The sequence below is a fragment of the Apus apus genome, chromosome 6 (assembly GCF_020740795.1).
Source record: "Apus apus isolate bApuApu2 chromosome 6, bApuApu2.pri.cur, whole genome shotgun sequence".
NCBI classification, from domain to species: Eukaryota; Metazoa; Chordata; class Aves; order Apodiformes; family Apodidae; genus Apus; species Apus apus.
Genome location: NC_067287.1, coordinates 11,509,940 through 11,530,939, shown reverse-complemented (window position 1 = coordinate 11,530,939; position 21,000 = coordinate 11,509,940). Strand labels below are relative to the sequence as shown.

At 40.6% G+C, this 21,000-nt stretch overlaps 1 protein-coding gene across 5 annotated transcripts in view; it reads right to left on the bottom strand.

The window, feature by feature from the left end:
- Positions 1-21,000, bottom strand: part of ADCY5 (adenylate cyclase 5) — a 212,266-nt gene that overhangs the window by 21,843 nt on the left and 169,423 nt on the right. For all 5 annotated transcript variants that reach the window (XM_051623577.1, XM_051623581.1, XM_051623578.1 and 2 more), the window contains 4 exons: positions 8,738-8,760; positions 4,222-4,366; positions 2,843-2,940; positions 146-233 (listed from right to left, as the gene is read on the bottom strand). In XM_051623577.1, the coding sequence (XP_051479537.1) occupies positions 146-233; positions 2,843-2,940; positions 4,222-4,366; positions 8,738-8,760 (354 nt within the window). The remainder of the gene's footprint in view (positions 1-145; positions 234-2,842; positions 2,941-4,221; positions 4,367-8,737; positions 8,761-21,000) is intronic.

Below are 21,000 nucleotides of genomic sequence, written 5' to 3'. Positions count from 1 at the left end.
CTATCTTATCAAAGACTTTTTCTGTAACCCTTATCATATAGTGTGGAAAGGACGGGTAACAAAACATGCTCTGTTAGCTGAAGAAACAGATTGCTGATTCAGTTGTCTTAGGCAAAGTACTATACAAAGAAACCACAGTACTCACCTTTACACAGGAGTAAATGACTGAAACAAACACCACTGTGGTCAGGATCAGGAAACAGGTCAGGTAAAAACCCAGCATAAATGTAGAGCTGAAAACAAAGAGATTTTTAATTTATTTATTCATTTATTTTTAACAAATGCACACCATATAGAACAGCTACAGCTCTGCTCTTCAGAATGTGACATTTGCACAAGCTATGACACACTGCACAGGCTTTCCAACTAGGATAGCAGTAGGAGACACGAGGTGCCTTGCATACCAACACATACTCTGTCCTACTTCAAATTACTCAAGCAGGCTGCAAAGCAGAGAATACTGCATCTTTTTTATCAATCACTTTCCTGTGGGGGTAACAGCTGACAGAACCATTTGCTACGGCAGGTCAGCCCTGGCTGGCTGTGGGCAGGAGACCCCTGGGCAGGAAAGTGTGTTGAGCACTGCGGGGCAGCCAAGTGGGAATAGTCTTGGCTGAAAGGACTACCTGTCCTTGCTGTGCACAGGGAATGTGTGTTCTGCACCATCCTCTGTGCTCTGTCTCGTGCATGTGACGGGAGCAACCATGGTGTGAGGGTAGTCAGGGAAAACAGTCTTAGCTTGGCCAGCCAGAAAGGTTTCTGTTTCTCCCAACTCGGAAGTACAAACAGGACCCCGGGGCCAGCTTTGTACTGTGCATTTTCATGCGTTTTGATCGTGAAGATATTCAACAATTTCCCAGTGATTAGTCTCAGTGTGACAGGACAGGACCCCTCCCAGGAGTTAGCTTTGTTCATAATTTAAAGGCAGTATTGTGACGTTACATTGAGGCCAACTCCACCAAAGCCAGCTGGTCTTTGTGCTCTCTTAGGACTACTAAGATAATTGTACTAATTGCTAGTTCACTGTTTGAGCCTTTGTGAAATTCATTAAAGCTATTCCTCTTTCTCATCATAAATTATCATGTCAGTTAGTCCCTAGTTGCAGATTCAAATTCCATGTTGTCTTTTTCACAAAACTCTGATAGTGACACATACACACCTGTTGTTTCCATTGCTGCTTAACTCTTACCTTCAATAAAAGACCAAAACTAGGAAATCTGCAGTTAAAACATGGAATTTTATTTACTCTTGAACTAACGCATCTTTCAGACAGGCCAGGCTGCCTAAGGACACTTCAGAACTTACCAAAACACACCAACCACCACCTTTCTGGGCGGCGTGGAAGGAGACTGAGCAGCATGACATTTACACCACGCTGCCACAAGGGATTGGCTCCCATGCAACGCAGACGAGTCAGCCATATGGTTGCCACAGATCAGAAATTGTCAAGTTGTCATTTAAATGCTAAACTGGGTTTTATGAAGATATGAAGATAGCTTAGTGGCTGCTTAGGGAGTTTGATCAGCAACACAGGCTGGCAGGGGGGCTCTGCAGGTGTGAAGTTACAGCAGTAATATCCAGATATCCAAAGTGTAAGCCTTCTCTGAATCAGTTACTGTTAAAGAACACTTTTGGCCATAATTAACAATGCGTTAATTTCTGGGATTGATTTAGTTTCAATTTTGAGCCTCTTCCAGCTTCAATCCCTGTTTCCCAAAGTGGATCTGTCTGTTTACACAGTGCATTTGTACTGATGCTATTTTGCTGACTCAATTTTTCTGTGAGCAGAAGTGAATGTCCTCTTGCCTGGGAAAGGGAATGACCTCAAGCATGCGTCGTATCTGTGACCTTCCAAATATCTGATATGAACAGTACAAACCAATCTCTACTGTGATAAGATCTGTGGTGTGAACAGAAGTGGAAAGCAGTTATAATGGCATATAACAGCATTGGAGCTCTCTTTAAACAATTTTTTGTCTTCTTGTAATGAAGATGAATTTGGAGAGTTTTCAGAGCTTCTGTGATCTTGTTCTTCAGATTAAAAATTACTAACTCCAAATTTATTTCCAACACAGCAGTGCTCAGTGAAATGGTATATTATTGTTGCTAAACCAGAGCACAGGAAATACAAACATGCTTTAATTTTAAGAGATTTTTTGTGTCTGCAGAGCTCTCTGCTGGAAAAGATCCAGCGGGTTACACTGTGCCTTTCAGACAAAGCCATGCACTGCACTGGTCCAAGAGCACTGAGGAGCTTATGCCACTCTTGCCTGGTGAAAGAAATTACTGCAACCTCTAAGCCAGGAGTGAGCTGCCCAAGGCACAGGCATGTGTAGCTCAACTCCTTCTGTACCTTTCTTCTTGCACTGCTACTCTGAGTCCAGGAGAATAAATGTATGAGAGGTTATGCCTCATCTGTGAGGCAGACCCTGAGACCTCAGTGCTCTGAGCAACAAGGCTGTGATGGGTTTTTAACTTCCCTGTTCCACTGCATTCAGGTAAGAGGACAGCTCAACCTCATGTTGTGAATAGGTGCTATGCCTCAGTAGGCAATCCTTCCTACTTAGTGATATTTGCTTCCCACAGGCTTAAAAATAAGATGGAGGTGAAAGGTAAGACAAATCACACTGGAAAACAGAAATCCTCACGTGCCAGTGAGGAGCTTTTAAACTGCACTAGAAATGAGTAGAACAATAAGCACCACACATCACTTAGGCATGAATTATTTAGGGATTTTTCTCTTTCTCTTGGTGCTTTGAATTCTCAAGTTTAAAAAACAAAGAAAAGTAGGCCAGAATAGAGGAGGGAGCAGATGGGACCAAAGGGATGAAAAGATACTCACTGTGGCACAATTATGATTTGAACAAAGCAGATGAAGAGGAAGACTAGGGAGGCACAAGCCACGTAGGCTCCAAACCTGTCATCCACCTGCTTGGAATACTGCATAAACACAAACAGGATTATGTTAGTGGGAAATAGCACTGGCTTTCTTCTGTTCACAAAAACTTCTCACTTGGCTTCCCTTTAGGTCTTTGGAAAGCAGTGCTGGTAGGAAACTACTAACACTACAAATTCATCTTTTCCCTGGGCAAGTTGTTGACTTGAACAGACCCAAAAGCCAGGGAACAAACCCACACAGCTGGGTGGAGAGAGGATTCACCATCTGCCCCTTGCATGAGAGAAGCAGGAACGTATTAAGTGGGACCAGGATTCTAGGTCACCATCATCAGACATAAACTTCTTTCTTGGGAAGTTTCCTCCAACAGGGATGAATGTTGCTAATGAGAAAATCCTGTATTTTGTGCAGATGCCTGACTTGTTCTAATGATACTGTGAGGACACTGTGGTTTTCACACAGTCACTCCTTCCAGCTACTTGTCAACATATTGGTCACATGGGAGCTGCATCTGATTCCCAAAGATGGTTTATTTAGCTCTTAGCATGGTTGTCATTGCAGACAGTCTCCATGTATGATCCATAAATAAAAGATGCTCAGAACCGATGAGCCACTGATTTCCCTAGCAGTTTTCAGCTTTAAAATTGAAGGGAAGGAGTGGGGGGAAATTACATGCTTGAGCTTTTATCCAGTCCCACACTGATCACTAAATAGCTGTAAATCCTGCAAAGGTCAGCTTTTGCATTATGTTGTAATTCCTGTTATTGAAAGAGTGTTTCTAAAGAAAATGCTAAAATAGTTACTGCAAACTTAATTGCTGAAGCTTTCTCTATCAAATAATGAGTTTAACCTGATGACCATCCAAGTATCCCAAGGATATTTACTTGGATTAAACAAAGAGATGACTTACACTCTCTTTGGGCAGTTATAAACAACAGTTTATATAGTATCAATCTGGGTACCTTGGACTTAACTGAATTTAACTTTACAGCCATCTAAAGCTGATGTTGTCTCTGTTAGACAGACAGAGAAATTGAAAAGATCTTTGACTCACAACAATCATATCTGAAACAAAATCAGGAAAAAATCAGATATTTGAGAGCCCTATGTCTGTTACTCCTCCTTCTCACATTTGTGAGACAGAGAACTCTACCTGTTGCTTCAAAGGGGTTCCCAAAAATGACCAGACGACGGATCATATCCCCATCTCCAACATCTTAAACCTAGCTTTACCTATAGATACAAAAGCTTGACCTTAGGCAGGACTATTAAAAACTCCCAACAAGCTTGATTAACATGTTGCAATGATTTTTAGACCACTTTACCTTTTTCTCCAAGTCAGGCTCCCTGAATGTTAGGAGGAACTTGCGCACATGCTCAGAGCGTAACCGATCAATACTTCTGGCATCGATGGCACGGCCCAGAAACTCATCCACTTCATCTTCTGGGTTCATACTTTCCTGTGTATTCCTGAGGATGTTAAAAAAGGGAACATAAGAGGACATGATGATTTCTCCCTCTTCACTGTATGCTATTATTCACTGCATAGCAAGCTGAAGGTTACTGGTATTTTGCTTATGACAGCTTGAAGTTGGAAAACAGTTTATGAGCTGAGAGGAAAATTATATTTGCTCTGGAACTCATTGCTCCTCCAGGGAAAGAATCTGATTTACTTGCCCTTTATCTATACTATATCCATCTGTTTTCTTGCCTTGTAGTCTCTTTAACATCCAGTCAGTAAACTTATTTATGTAACCAGTCAAATTTCTTGATTCAAAATACTAATTTCTATACATATTTCTGAAAAAAATTCCAAACTTGAATGAATCTCCATTTTTGAGAAAAAAACCTGTTTGAAGAACAAATGTGGGAAAAAAAAAATGTGGCCTGACACCCCTCCCCTTCATGCAGTTATTTCTGAGTATGAAGAATAAACCGGACAAAATGTTCTGTATTCTGTTCATTAGTATCTGCATGTTATTGATGCTCAGCTACAACTTCAGAAAAATGAGGCTGATTTTCAAAAACTGTTGAAGAAAACACAAACAACTTAATCCCCCTGAGGCATTTTGCACTGAGTATCAGGAAACCTGAAGCATCTCCCCAAACTCTCTAGTTATTTAAAAAAATCTAATAGGATTTTAATGACTTGATGCTGTTACTTTAATGGCCTGCCTTAAAACTAGCTATTGTCAGAAATTAAAAGCTGATCCTGAAGTGTTGTTTTTATGCTCTGCTTGCATGTTTGCCAAGGTTATCCACAGGATATGCCAGTAGCTATCCACTGGAATAAGCCCCTCACTTGCACTAGGGCATATTCCAGTGGATAACTACTTCTATGTGCAAACCTCATGGGTGGCACAGCAACTTACGGCTCATGTCCTGTGACCTTCACCTCAGGCCCTCTGGAGGAAAAAAACCCATGGTCTGAGAAGCACGATGATAAGCTCCACTGCTTTATTTTCTGGGTATTATCTGTGCTCCATCACAGGGCACAAGGCACACATGCCTTGTTGCAGCCAGCGGGCACTCCAGGTACAACTGTGCTGTAGCGCAGAGGCTGCTCAAAGCAGCTTACAAACCAGAATGTGGCTCCGTTTTGGAAGTTAAAGGTCACTTTCAAAAACAAAGCTCTCCAGAAACTTCCTGGAAGACTGGACCAGATTTTAAGAAGCGCTCTGTACCTCAACTCTACCACGTACCTCTTGCCAAGAGAAATATAAATCTGGTCCATCTACTCACTTCCATTCCAACCCAAGCCAGCGAGTTGAATGTGTCTACATATTAGCTAGGTCACGATGACACACCACTGGCATCTATTTAGTGACCATATGACAATTGCAGACCTAGTTTGTCTCAAGGTCTTATCTCTATTTTACTATTTAAGCCAACCTTAATGTTTCAGTGGGGTTGGAGAAATTCACTTATTCGTTTATTTATTTATTTTGGGGTGGGGGCTCCAGAGTTATTGAATATCTTGAACTTCATATATTCCACTTTGAAATTCCCCAGAAGGACTAGACGTTCAATTTACTTCTAGATGCTTCCTTAGAGGAAGCACATCTGTTTAAGCACTCAAAACGATGCTGCTTATTTTCATTCAGTCCTCACAGTGTCTTCTGTACTCATAAAAATGAGCAACGAAGTTGTTAGAGTTTGTATTTACAGAATGTCTAACAAGATCCTGTGACTTATTTACACTTTTAGTCATTTCACATGAAGGAAGAGGTACAATACTTTTTCCCCTTGAACTGAAGCAAAAGAGTCAGCTAAGCATCTTGGCAAACCTCAGTCAAATTTCAAGTTCCAGTCTAAAAGCAGCGCTCAGGAAGATATGAAGAAAAGAAGCTTCCTGCTCAGGCTTGGGCCTTGGCTGCCTCTGGTTTTGTAATAAGTCATTATTTGTGCTGCTGAGGGTATCTCTAATGCTGCGATAACTTCTGTGGTTGCAGATTGTGTAGAAATACCCCTGGCAGGTTTTAAATTGCCTTGCTGGGATACTCAGAGTGAGGCAGCCACCTTCATGTAGACTGCAGGGAAGCTTAGTCACCTTGTACATAACTAGCTGCTTGGGTGACTTTCTCAGCCAGCTGTACCCAAACTAAATTACTGTACAGCAAGTCTGGGGACATTTGCATGAATATAATTTTAAATTGAAACACAATTTTTCCCTGTGCTAAGGATGGCCCTGAAGGCAGTGCCTGTAAGTCAGAGCTGAGTACTGGCATAGACTAATGAAATTCATATGTGGGAATACTTACTGATATACTGATAGCGTGGGGGGGAGAATCAAAGATTTCAGGCTGCCACAAAAGTTCAAGAAACACCTCTTAAAAGCACTGCTGACATTTCTCCAATTGCAGCCGGCAGAAAATTGTTGCAAGGGACAGGAACAGCACGAATGGAGCTTGGAGCAACTTTTGCACTCTGCTAGAAGTGTGAAAGCTAGCAATTAACCCAGAGATGCTGGCTGCAGTGTAATACAAAATTGTTCCGCTGAATTAATTTTTTTCTCCAAATGAAGATTGTGACCACTGCCAAAGCTACATGTATGCCATAATTTTAAATGCTTCTTGTCTGGATTCAATAACTAAATCTTCTTTTAGGCAACTAAGTGTCAGGTCTTGTTCTCAGAGAAGTGTGCTGCCTACATCTTCCTCTGCTGGAAGACAGAAGCATCCATGCTCCATGTTTCTGCACAGGAAGGCACTGGGTTGAGTGCCTTGACATGATCTAGGTATCTGATTCTAATTATTATCACCATGAATGTGTTCTGCTAGAGATTTTTAATTTTTTTTTTGCCAAATCTTCATTCTTGAGTTAAACAGATTCCTGGATCAGGAGAATCTGAGGCAAGTAACTGCTTCTTTTGGTGCTGAACAGAAATGCAAAACTCCTGTGATTGGTAGGATAAAATGGTGTCACACAGAATTAGCACTGTAAATACACAGCTCTTAGCTACTGGCTCTAACAGCTCAACTAACTTAACAACTATAGGACAGAGGAGAGACACTATGGTCCTTGGAGCAACAGAGGAGATGAGGTTTCTCTTCAGCTGGGTGACTGTTGTGGACCAACAGTGTGACCACTGAATTTACATTTTCTTGCACAAACCATGAGAAGAGATGCTATTTCATGAAGGATACTTAAAATTTCTGTATTCCTAAAAATTATTTCGTTGTAACCTGTTAGCTCTTTGCTGCCCAAAGTACATCTAACATCAGCTGAGTTCTCACAGCTACGGATGCAACAAGAAACCCTGGTGACTTCCCTAGACACCTTGTAGCACCAGCAAAACATCCCAGGGTGCACAGAACTAAATATTATGAAAATCAAGCTCACAATGAAGGGCAAGGGGATGAATCGATATTGCCACATTCAAACTTATCATTTCCCTTTACAGGAGTTACTCTCAGTGCTCAACTACCATAATGTGAATTTTCTCAAAGCCAGGTGCTTAGGGCCCACAAAAGCATCTAGCTGTCCCAGCTCACAGAGGTCTGCTTAGTCCTGACCTGCAGCCTGAGAAAAATAAGGAGCAGCAGCAACATATTTTAGGCATAAGTCTGCTCTACTGTCATGCATCTTGCTCTGAGTAAACTTACAATCAATGCCATTCAGTAGGAATGAATGTGAAATTATTCCAAACACCATCAATACAGGATATGCTTTTTATACTTCCAGTTGTAATAGTTAAGACGTGAACATGGTTAGATTTCTTCCTCCAAAAGTATTTTTTTCAAAATACCACTCTTGTTAAATTGTTATTTTGACCAATATTTTTTTAAAGTTCTATATGAAAAAAATGAAAATGCTGCTTTAATGTCATTGTATTTTAAAGCATGAAAGTTCAAGATAAGTTTCAAACAAGCTATCATTTCTAAGTTCCTTTGTATATATGCAAATAAGGAATATGTAATAAAGAGTAATAGAAAATATATACAAATAAACTCAGAAACCATATATATAATTCAATACATAATTTTTTCTTATCGGAGATGTTCAACACTGAGATATAATTCACAGCAAGATTTTGTTCTTGGGCTATAAGCAGCAAATAGCAAAGAATATTGGGGGCAAGGGGAAGAGCAGAGAAAGCATTTTAATTACAAAAATAAGTTAGCACCACATAAATGAAGAAATGTTTTGAAGGCAGCAGCAGTTCTGACCACACATCAGTCAATCCCCTGCCCTAAACTGACTGTCCCTCCAGAAGAAACCCCCAGGGAGTCCAGGCATTATTCTTGGCTGCCAGGCATTAATTTTTGTCTTTTTTTCATATGAGAAAAAAATCCCAAAACTGCAAACATAACAGTGTATGACAGAAGTAAATTTGCTTACTTGTCCTTGGGGTCCTCAAAACCCTGAAAAAAAGGAAAAGGACACAAGGGTTAGGAAACAGGCTGACCTTGAGAACACAAAGTATCCTGAGAATGGCATTTCCAGAGGAGTTTTCAGAGCAGTCATTTGTTAGGTATGGATAGAGAGCTATACCAAGACACATAATATTTTGTGCTTCTATGGTATCAGGCAGACAGAGCAGTTTAAAAAACAAACATGGCTTCAGATATAAATTTATGGAAGTGAAGATAAGGGAAATGATTCAGCTGACTGCTGGCATGCTTTATTTCAGGTGTCTTCTTTTTTTTCAGTCACCACTACAAATTATAGAATGGAAATTATGCTGATGCTATAACTGAGGATGGATTTTACTTGAAACAAAACTTAGAATGATAACACATGTCAACTACTGGTTGTACCTCTTTATGTCAGGGCTCAGCTGAGGGAGCAGGATGAATTTTGGTTTTCATCTCTTCAGGAGGAACCTCAAGGGATCCCCTTTCCTCTCTCCTCACTGCATGCACATCTTTTCTTGAATAAGATTTCAAGATTTATTTTATAGTATTTGTAATAACCAAAATACAATTCCTTCAGAGCCACCTGAACTGAGTGTGTGTATTTACAGACCATTCATCGTTTCAGGGACTTGAAGACCTCGCAGAAAAATACATACAGAGGCATAATTTTAGATCTTTAGCATTAACATACTTAATAGACCAAATTGCCTCAAAATGGGCATTTTGCACGGGCTCAGACAAAATTTGCCCTCTGGCATCTTGTCTTAAATTTAACTGAAGTCAAGCAAAGCTGTATATTTCACAAGCAGGGTCAAACACTCAGGCATAATGTTTGTACCCTGTGTTCCAAAACATAAAACAAATGCAGCTGGCAGATAGGAGGAACTCCTTTTGTTTTCCTCCCAGAGACCTCAGGCCAAAAAAGCTCAGAGGATGTGAGGATCTTCCAGCTGCAGGACCTGCAGCTGCTATGAGGCTGGCAGCAGCAAAAGGAGATCCATCCTGACTGTAAGAAAAGTAAAAATATTTGGGCAAAAGTCTTTCCACAGCCACCCTGTCTGACCAGATACTAAATGGGAACAGATTTTGCCCTTGCAGCTTGCTAGCTGTGGGGTGATATGGTGAGAGGCAGAAGTAAAGCCAACACAAGTCTCCCTGAACAGCATCAGCTTTGCAAGTGGGAAGGTCAACAGCCAGGACTGTGATTCTCTGAGAAGGCAACTTCCATCTTTACATACTCTGTTTCAGACTAAAACTGTTCTTCAGAATAGAAACTGCAATCCCAACTTTGCCCATCAGAAATTCAGAAAAAGAAAGTCTCTCAGTCCTGTACAATAACCACCAGCAGGTTCATGTGCAGTGGGAAGAAGGAAAGGACAATGCTGATTCAAAGTTAGCATGTCCAGTTATCCAAGCCAAAAAAATAATGCACTTTTTGATTTCATGTGAATTAAGTGATCCTTCAACTCTTTTGTGTGTGTGATGTGGGTTTTGTTGTTTGTTTGGGGTTTTTTTTGTTTGTTTTGTTGGTTTTTGCTTTGCTTAATAATTCTACAGTTATCAGGAATATCTGATTGGTTGATTGATTTATTCTCTAAGCAATGCTACAACATAGTGCCAAAACCAAAAGCTCACTGATTAATCATGAAGACAAAATGCTCACTAATTTCTCTGCTGTCATAGTCAGTTAGACTGAAGAAAAAAAAAAAAAAAAAGGAAAATCAGCTGAACATGAATAAGTACTAGCCAAGAAATGAGGGGATGGAACCAATGAGAAAACAGTCAGTACTTCCTTACTAGGCAGACATCAAGTTCACATTTTCAAGCTTAGCCACATGGGAACTGGATGACTGATTGTTGCAGTAGCAGAGTCCCCTAAAATGGTCTGACTTTCATGGACAGCTGCATAACCATTCATCCTACTGAAATCCTGAAAATAAGCACAGATCTCATACTCCTGCATTCTAGGTGTAAAAGTTTGAGGATACAGGCCAACCAGGTCAAGTTACTGAAAAACTCAGCAAGAACATCCTTAAAAAATTCTTCAATATTTCAAGTGTAGACAAACAGGTAAGGGTGCATGTTTCACTGGTCATTTATACAGGCAATCACTTGATCAACATGGATTCTATATTTCTCTGCTTCTCTACCCCAGCAAACCTGTTAAAAGGAAAGTCTCTACAATAATACAGAATTAATTGATCTAGGTTTTCTATTTAAAATACTAAATTGTGCTTGAAACCCTGGAAATTATTCATGCTGGTAACTCAGATTAAATTGGTGCTTCCAAATTAAAAACTCAAAAAAGGCATACTTCAGGTAAAGCAAAAAAGGAAAAGATTATTACATTTTCTTTCCTGAATCTTCATTTAAGGAGGCTAAACATTTAAGAGTGACTTGAACTTTAATTAGAGAGAATCAGCTTAAAATTAAATGTAGTAGGAACCTCTATAAGTTAAGCAAATTAACCCATTCACTTCAAACACTCCCATTTCATATGAAAGATTTGTCAAGCAGAATTGCCAAAAATGGAATTGTTATGGAGAACGATCTGCAGGATTATTTTAGGAAAAAAACCCTTCTTAAATGCTGGTCATTTATTGCAGATCTTTCTTGTTTGCACTGAAAGACTTTGCCAGGATACAGAGCAAATAAATCTCTAGGATCTGACTGAGACTAGAGATTTTCTTCCCTATCCACTAAAGCACCTGTGTCTCAATCACATACCAAAGGAGCCTTTTCAGTGGAGGAGATAACTGCATGCTCAGGGTCACACTGCTCACCCTATTTTGGATTATTGGGAGGGACATTTCCTCCCGTGTTTTGATTAATGTGTTTTCACCTCCTCCTACTTCGTGGAAATGCTCGGTCCATTGAAAAAATCTGCACTTACATTTTTACTTCCTTCCCCTTGCACAAGGCTTAGGTGCTAATGGCATGTTGGTCTTTTTTAATCCTCCACAGCTGACAAATAGTTTAGTTTATTGAGGACTCAGTTGCTTTGCTCCATTTAAAGCCCTTTGGCTCAGCACAAGGCTGCTCGCCTGAATTGCAAGTGTCTGTTTTACACACAGATGAACACTCAGCACAATCAATCTTGCAAAAATACAGTCTACAAGGTTTTGCCTTCATTCCTAAAGGAAATAACACGCTCATGATCTAGTAGACAAATTTCCAAGCTCAAGCAGGAGAGTGGAATAACAGGGCTGTTGCTGTGAGTGTATCTGTAAAGCCCTTCTCCAGCATCCCTAATCTCACCCATCTGTGCTTGCCGGGCTGCGGGGGTGCCCAGCCCGGTGGGGTACAGAGCAGGTTTGCAGCTGCCCAAAAGTATGCCAAGATTATAATTTCTGCACACACTTACACAGGAATCTGAATGCTCAGGAAAAACAGCTGATAAAAATGAGGCATCTATCATTTAGGACAGGGGGAGCAGTAAGAGGGTAGGAAGAGAAACAGCCAATTCCCAGTGTTAAGTTTATAAATCCCTTCTCGACTGCTTATGGATTTGTGCCCAGCAGACTGAAGCAATGCCAATGGCTTTCTAGGGTGCTATGAAGAAAAGGCTGGGAATTATCAGCAGGGATGAAAACGGCAAAAGTGGTGATGGCTACAAGAATCAGACAGACAGAAGTTCACAGGAGTTTGAGAACAGCTTCCCCAATCATGGTGATGAAGTAGCCTTTGTTAAGGCCAAAATTCCTTTTCTCCAGCACGAGCTAGGCCTTATCGCAGTGCAGTACTAATGGACTGCTGCATATAGGACCTCATGCAGTTTTTATTCAGTCTCACTTCAAATATCCCTGATACTGGACTTTCCCCCTTCCCTGAGGAGGCTGCATTATCCTGCCATCAGATTGCAAGCGTAAAGGTAATAGCATTTCATAATTGCATGGAGATTAAGACACTTCTTGCTCTGGCTTCAGGAATGTTAACCCAAACTTAGCTGAATCAGCTCCCTTAAAGGCACTAGTACCTATCAAAAAACAGTCCTACATTTTCATCTTTTCTGCATTAGATTCCCAAGAAAAGATATATTCTGTGGCAGGCCAGGTGGCTCTGAATTTATGAGCACTTCCTTTTAATGACCATCCTCAGTGGGAGTAGACATGTGAAGGAGGAAGAAAAGAGGGAATGTTGTATTACTTCATCTGTCCCTAAGGCTTACTATTTCATGGGGGATATTTTATGAATATCTATTATGCTAAAAGCTCATATGACTGCCATCTCTCTGCTTGACTTCTAAATTAACTAAGCCCTTTTCTTTGAAGATTAAAACTGATTCCTTAAATAGCGTGATAAAGTGTTTGTCAAAGCCATGACAAGTTGACTGGAATACCATAATGCTTCAAATGTAGAACCATTAAAAATAAAAAACCTAGCTTCTGAACATTAGCTGTAATTATTAACATATTGTAAATATGCGAAGAAAAGTGAAATAGATGTTACATCCTTTTAGCTTTTAATTTAGCTCCAAAAATAAGACAGTACAGGGTCTGTGACCTTCTTAATGGCAACGCAGCTGGGAATCATGGATTCCACCTTAAAAGCTTCATTGGCAATTCCAGCAACAGAAAAACTAATTTTTCTTGCCCTTTTTCATCTCCAGAACAAAGTAGAAATGGGACTTACATGATGTTAAAGCAGAAATCAAGAGAACCTTACTTAGGGCCAAGGAGGTTAGGGACAACATAGAGGTTAGGCCAACTTGCAAAGCAGAAGTGCTTCAAAGAGATAGTGACCATGGAAAACACAAAAGGAGATTGGATGAGGTTAAAAAACAAACCTGGTATGGCCTCACTGCAAAACTTACTATTCACATTTATTTTCAGCAGTGTTATACATTCTGCCTTTGTCCCTGTGGTCAACAAGGCAAGGCTTTGAAGACAGATGCTGTCAGGTGTAAGAGCAGAAACAAAACTGAAGGACTTCAAAGCAGTCAAGCCACAAATAACACAATTGCTAAACCAGAGTCCAGAAAGAACTGGCACAGAAAATACTAAGCCTGATAGGAAGGATATTTAACAAGCATCTAAGTGCAGAACAACAAACTGGCAGAAAACCAGTTTATGAAAAGGATTACATGATGAGTGTGTCTGCTATAGCTGGAACACAGACTAATGAGCTCCATAAAGAAAAGCTGAAGTGCTCCCCTTCTGCAACCACCCTACTTGATAAATAGACTTCCAATTCCTCTGCACTGCTCACAGATGGTGAAACCCTCTACTTTGTTCTATTCAAAATGATTTTGTACACAGCCCCCAGCTTGTAGACAGACATGGCCAAACCCATGAATTTATTTGGCCCACCAGATTTATATCAACAGAATACAAGTGGTTGCTTTTGAAATAAATCACCCCCCTTACTTTTAATTAACGTCTGGCTCTGAACTCACACCTCTGAGAGAAGTGCAGGTTGCTCACACTTCTCATTTTTCCATGAACTCTGAATCCAAATTTTTCCAGTTCAAAGCTCACTTTTTCAAGTGAAATGGTATGTGGTTCTGCACATCAGTTGTGAACAGTTCCCAGAACTAGCAAAACAGAAAGACATAAAAATATGTAGTCCTAGGTAGCTCTGAATCAGTTCCTGGTTCCCTAATCTCTGTCCTTTCATCTCTACACTCCAAACTACGACTAACATAGCAAAATTCTACAGAAACTGCTGTCAAAAAGCCTTCTAATCAGATGCAGACAGATTGAATTCAACCCTAACCAGCTTTAATTAAAATTGCCCACTGGCACTGGTCAGAGCTGCTCATGCTCTCTTCAAACCAGACCCAAACCTGCTGACCTGCACCCCTTTGTCATAAAAGCTTACTGTTTGCTTTAGGAAGTGTGGGAAACTGTTCTTTTCTTCCCCACATAAGTCTAAACAAAATGCCTTTTAAGCCAGCGAAGGCCTCTCCTGATTATTCCCAGCTAATGGACTAAAACTAAAATGTTTTGGAAAACATTCTTGCAAATGTCACAGCTCCAGCTCTGATGTCCACCTGAGCAACACTGCCACAAACATCAGAGGAAATGTTTCTGTGAATAAAGGGGAATCAGTATCTTTACTTCTGTAGGCTTAACTTAGTCCCACTCGGAAACTATCTGACAATTTTTAGCAGTGTCTTGATCCAAATCACATTTTCCCATGACTATGATTAATTCTAGAAGAGGGTATTGAATGGTAGAAAAATTATGAGTGCAAGACTTCCATGAAAATATTAAACTCCACCTAAGTTCCACAAAAGCAGCTGCAGATCAGCTGTTGCATCTCACTGGCTCTGCATCTAGACAGCTTTTAAACACATCCAGGGATGGTGACTCAACCACCTCCTTGGGCAGCCTGTTCCAATGTCTGACAACGCTTTCAGTGATAAAGTTCTTCCTCATGTCTAGTCTAAATCTCTCCTGCTGCAGCTTGAGGGCACTTCCTCTTGGTCTATCACCAGTTGCTTGTGAGAAGAGACCAGCACCTTCTTCCTCACCAGCTCTGTCAGGAAGTAGAGATTACAGCAGAAAGGATTGATCTAGGGTTTCTGGTGGCTCAATTACAAGTTCAGGGGATCCTGCATACTACAAAAGCAGTGAAAAAATAGTGGGTCAGACTCATCTCCATTGGGTGTCCCTGTCCAGCTCTGCTGACGTCAGTATTCCTGTTACCAGATTTAGCAGATTTAGCAGATGATTGCTGGAAAAGAGGATAATGGTGACCTCCAGTTAAATTAAACCTTTAGAAGGAGGGTGAACCCTCGATGCCTCACTGATGGACTCAGATCAACTTCTCCTTGACGGGGCTGCACTACTAAGGAAAACTTGCCTTCCTGAGTTTTAATTTTTATTTTCTGATGCTCAAGCAGTAGAGTTGGCACAGAGCCAGCAATAGCACCTGTTCCCAAATTTTAATTCCTGAGTAGCAAGAAAATCTATTGTAAGGGCAACTTGGAGACATAAAGGGAGGAAGTGAGCTGTATATGCAAGGCAACACGCAGAGAATTGTTTGATTTATGATAGGGTGAACAGGGCAAAGAATTACATTTTATGGTTGAATGGCCAGGTACACAGATGAGTGTTGTTTCATTAGAAAGTAAACACCAGCAATTAAGTATCACGCAGAACTTTGTGCAGAGCTCTGAGCAAGGAATGAGGAGTGCCTACCTGAAAGCAGAGCTTGTTCTTTATTGCACAAACCATATTCAGGATGCATTTTTACAATCTTGTGTCACATACTTAACATCTGCATGTAGTCATACTTCCTACATGAGTATAATCTCAATTTGATATTACTTCAGTTTTTATTTTGTAATTAAAATCAATGTCATACTTAATTTCATTGCAAATCAAATGCTTTGTTAGTTGTATCCAGACTCACAGCAGAGGCATGGTCAAACTGAAATCAGTATTGCAGATCTTCAGGGTTTCCTCTTTCTGTTCCTAAACTTCCTAATGTTAAACCTTTCCAGCAGCTGAAAAAATAAAAGGAAATCTGCCAGGCTGCTACAAACAGCCTCAGTAATCATGTTAGCCACTCTTCTCACATTTGATTATAAGGACTCAAGAGGGACCTGTTTCTGAAGCAAACCTTCCCCAAAGCACCAGTGGAACAAGCTAAGCCGCTCGGTCATACTAGCCAACATAAAATAAATGTAACAGCTATATGGCAGCCTTAAGATCCAACAGTGGGACTTTCCACAGCTAAGTAGATCTCATGACAGAACTACTGCCTTTTTTTTTTTTTTTTTTTTTTTTTTTGGAAGCCAGACAGCATTAAGCTGTGTGCAGTCTGGTTGTAAGACCTCAAAAATGACCAACATCTTCTGTGTAGCCCTGATAAAACTTCAGTAGGAGTGCTGGGTTCAGTGTGGGTGCTGCCACTCATCGAGGAAACGGGCAAGTGCTCAGAGGGGAACAAGAACAACTCCTGGGCCAGAAAGCACCAGCTAGGGAACAAACTTGATGAGGGAATGGGAGCTGTGCAGAGATGTCTAATAGTCTTCAAATACAGAGAAGATAACTGTAAAGGAGAGAAAATTAAACTGTCCTCTATCTACTGTGAATAGCTCATGCAACACACTGTTTTAAAATTGAAGTGAGAGTATGGGAAGTGAAACATCAAGAAAAGTAATCAAACTGTTGAAAAGGATGCCCAACAAGACTGTGGGATTTCCATCCTTTGAGGTTTTTAAACAAGGGCTAGACAAATATCTCTCAGAAATGTTGCAGGCAGAGCTGGAGAGAAATCAATGCCTTAAAGTTCTGTGCAGCCTAGACTAGAAACTTTGTAAAATCATGTCTATCTCATATTATTCTTATATTTTTTATTTCCTATAAGTGATCTTAAACTATTTTTAAGTTATTGTGTCTGTATTTGCAGAGGACTTTGTGATGGCCCTCCAGACTGAAAAGCCCTGAATAAAATAAATAAAATATTTTCAGGAAAATCAGGGATTCCACAAGCTCCTTATACAGCCTGTTTCTCGAATCTAAGCTTTTTTAAAACCTGGCTCTTCCTTGCAGCAAATCCAGATGAGTATTTTTAATCCTGCCCTTTGCAGTCACGGAGTATGACTTATCATTATTTTCTGTCCTTGCAAACCTTTATGTATTTGAAGACACTTGTTTCTAATCAGTCTTCTCCCTTCTAGACTAAACAAGTCCCACACTCCAACACTTTTACACAGGTCACACTGTTGAAACTCTCCTGTTTTGTAATTTGCTCCACTGGACTATATCCAATTCATCCATAATCTTGTAAAGGATGTAATTCAAAACTGGGTGCAGTTTTCCACCTACAACCTTAATAATGCTGAGCAGGGTAAAAGATACAAGTTAATAATTTGTCATCTAGAACAGCCCTATAATTTTGGAAGGTAGGAACATCTGCCTTTTTATTGTTGGTTACAAAAAACCTCTTTCAGTCTACAGTCAACTACAATCCCCAAATTGTTTTTTTTAATAGTAGCTTTGTTTTGCTGATGGAAACTGAGACATGAGTATTATTTTCAGAAGTCTAAAATGCATCAATATTTATAAAAGCACTCTGAAACCTGTACTGGGAAAGGCAAAGCGTTTCTCAGTGGTGTATAAATATTGTTACAGTTATAAATATACCTGTACTCTCAAATGCTTTCAAGTCTGTTTATTTGTGACTCTTTTGCAATTAAAAACTGGACCAGAGAGACAGTGGGCAAAACCAGGCCGGTGTATGGAGACTGGAGGGAATGCTGTTCCATTGCCTACAGCACGAGCAGCACAGCACTGATCCTGGACTGACCACTTTTGTTTAGGAGGCAAGAAAACATGCAGTAAAAAACAAAACAAAAAAAGCCAGAAAGCAGCTGTGCTGCTCTTCTGCCGTGCTCTAGCTCTTTGCATGCCCTGTGTACAGCCACAAAGCCAATCCCATCCAGGCTTCCCTTCCTGCCCAGGGCACGTGGGGCAGCCCTGCACCTGCTCCACACCAGCAGCCTTGCCCTGGCCAACACCATGGGCTGCCAGGGCCAGCAGAGGTGCCAGCTCAGAGTAAGGCTCCTTGCCCTCCCACTTCAGTTCTATCTGAGCTTTCTCTGCTGCAAATTTACCAGTTTTTTAGGGGCAGCCACTGATCCAGCAGCCCAGCTCAGCACAGTCCCCAGGATCAGCTTTCTCCAGGCAGTGGCTCTACCAGCTAGTGGGGGGAAGGGCCAAGAATGGGCAGCACGGGTGTCCCCTGCTTCCAGCCTCTACATGGCAGGAAAGGCCACCTCTAAGCAAGGGGAGATGGAAAAGAAGCATTTGGGATGGTTTGGAAAGCAGAATGGTTCATGAGGGAAACATAGGAGCTGTTGGGCAGGATGGGATGAACCACGACAATTGCAACCTCATCTTACTTGAGCCTGTTGAGCTAGGGTAGGCCTATGAAAATAACTCCATCTTTCCAGGACATTTCAAATTACTGCTGCATGGACCCATGTAGGATATGCTGTCTTATTTATAAGTGTGTACAAGTGCCTGAATAAACTCCTGCATGTCCTGGGGTACAAGTTAGCCTAGGAGTGTGGTGGAAAGTCAGCTGGACCCAGCAGAGGTTGAGCATGAAGCCATGGAGAGAAGCAAGGACCAAAGATAGATGGGACTGCTGATGTGAGCAGACATGGCAGCTTGTTGAAATGCCATGACAAAAGAGGAGGGTAGGAAAAAAATTGAGTATATGGCTGCCTTTGATGCACTACCAATCTGTCTCATCCAAGTCTACTACTAATATATCTAATATATGCTAATACATCTATACTGCTAATATAATATAGGAAACAGTTCTTTAATGTCAGGGTGTGCATCATGGGAACAGGTTGCCTAGAGAGGTGGTGGTGGAGGTCCCATTCCTGGAGCAATCTATTCTAGTTGGAGATGTCCCTGCTTATGGTAGGGAGGCTGGACTAGATGACCTTTAGAGGACCCTTCCAACCCAAGACATTCTATGATTTTATATCCTAAAAACAGAGCCAGCTACCAGAGCCAGCTTTCAAAGGAAAGAAAAATGCCTGAAATTATTCTGTTTTATATTAAATATAACAGCTCCTTCCCCAAAAATGCAATTCAGGGAACTTTGATATTCTCTTTTGGGAAATGTAGATAGTGCCATAAAAAAACCCCACAACCTTCTTTCTGGAAATTTGATTGTCTTCCTAATGTAGAATGTTCTAAGTTTCTGACAAAAACCCGTGTTCTTTACAACCATCCATATTATTCCCTACACACAAATGTATTAACATCTACATATTAATATAACGTAATGGCAAGTCATGGCAACGTTACTTGGCTCCTGCCTGAGGACTATCTCTCAATTACCCTTATAAACACTTTTTTTGGAATTACAGGGCTAACGAGCTCCAGGCTTTAAAGAGAAAGAAAGACCATGTTGCAATGCCTGCCTTTGGCATACTGCTTTGTCTAATCCAGCCTTCCATGTTCATAGTTTCCAAGAAGAAACACTACTTATACATAAAAATTACATGCAGGAGGTCTGGGGGAAAGGTGGGTGATGTGGAACAAAGCACACATTTTCAGCAGCTTTGAAAGCTGGAGCAGCTTGCCAAGATCAATGACATGCCATCCCAAAGGAGCACCAAAGAAAGCCTTTGTAGTTCTGTTCCCTTTCTGTCTCTGTACTTCGTACTGCAAAGCAGGCAGTTTGCAGGCTGTATGTGTGTGCATGCAGCCAGCATACACTGGGCGTGCATGTTTTGCACATGCAACATCCCTGTGACACAATGTTAGAGATTACAGACAAAAAAAGTACTGTGCAAAGCTGGGTGGTACAAAGAAATGCATCTTTAAATTAAGAGTTAGCACAGAGGGAAGGAGTTGAGACAGGAGATGGAGAAATTGTTCCTATGATCTAATCAATAAAATGTCCACCCAGCAGATATTAAAATGGTCTCTAAGGCCACAGAGAGCAGCATATTTCATTTTGACTAATGGATCTCAAACACAAAGCAGCCTGAAATACTGTAAATAGCAGATTTTAAAAAATAATGCCCAAGAACAACAAAAAGTCTAGCTGGAAATAATACATCTGAATCAGCTTTAAATTGGTTTTCATGAAATGGCCTGATGCATGTAACATCAGCCTCTCAAAAAAGAGCTTAATACAAGAGGCAGTACAGAAGCGGATTGAGTGGAAAAGATTTTCTGAGCTGCTGAATTTATAAAAAGGTAAATATAATTACAGGAAAAGATTCAAGAGAAGCTATTCCTTCTCCGAGCAAGGGGCAGTGAAGTTTTTAGGACTCAGCTTGATATTTCAATAAATAATTATGTTTTCCAACTGAACAACCAGCTAGACATGGCAAACTGTAATTAAAACCAAGAAGCATAATACCATTTGGCATGCTTACACCTTGTTTCTGAACAGGAGGCAGCAAGAACCCCTTAAAAGCTATTCAAAGAAACTTATAATTATAATTATGTGCTAGTGTGATTAGGCTCTTCTAATAATGTCATGCCTATTGAGCACGCCCTATTGAAAAGCCCACATAAAAAACGCACAGTTCCACAGATCTGTATGCTTATGTCAGAAGCTCTCAGTTGGAGAGCTGAGAAATGAAAGAAACATTACTATGGAGATTAAGAAGTTTGGTTTAGCACTGTAAAATAATATTATGATTGATTAATATTAGCACCAACTATTAATGAATGTGCCAGCGTTTCCCATTAGAAGACACCATATGCGGTTGCTTATAGCTTTGCCAAAATTTCTAAGCTGTGGGAATGAATTTCA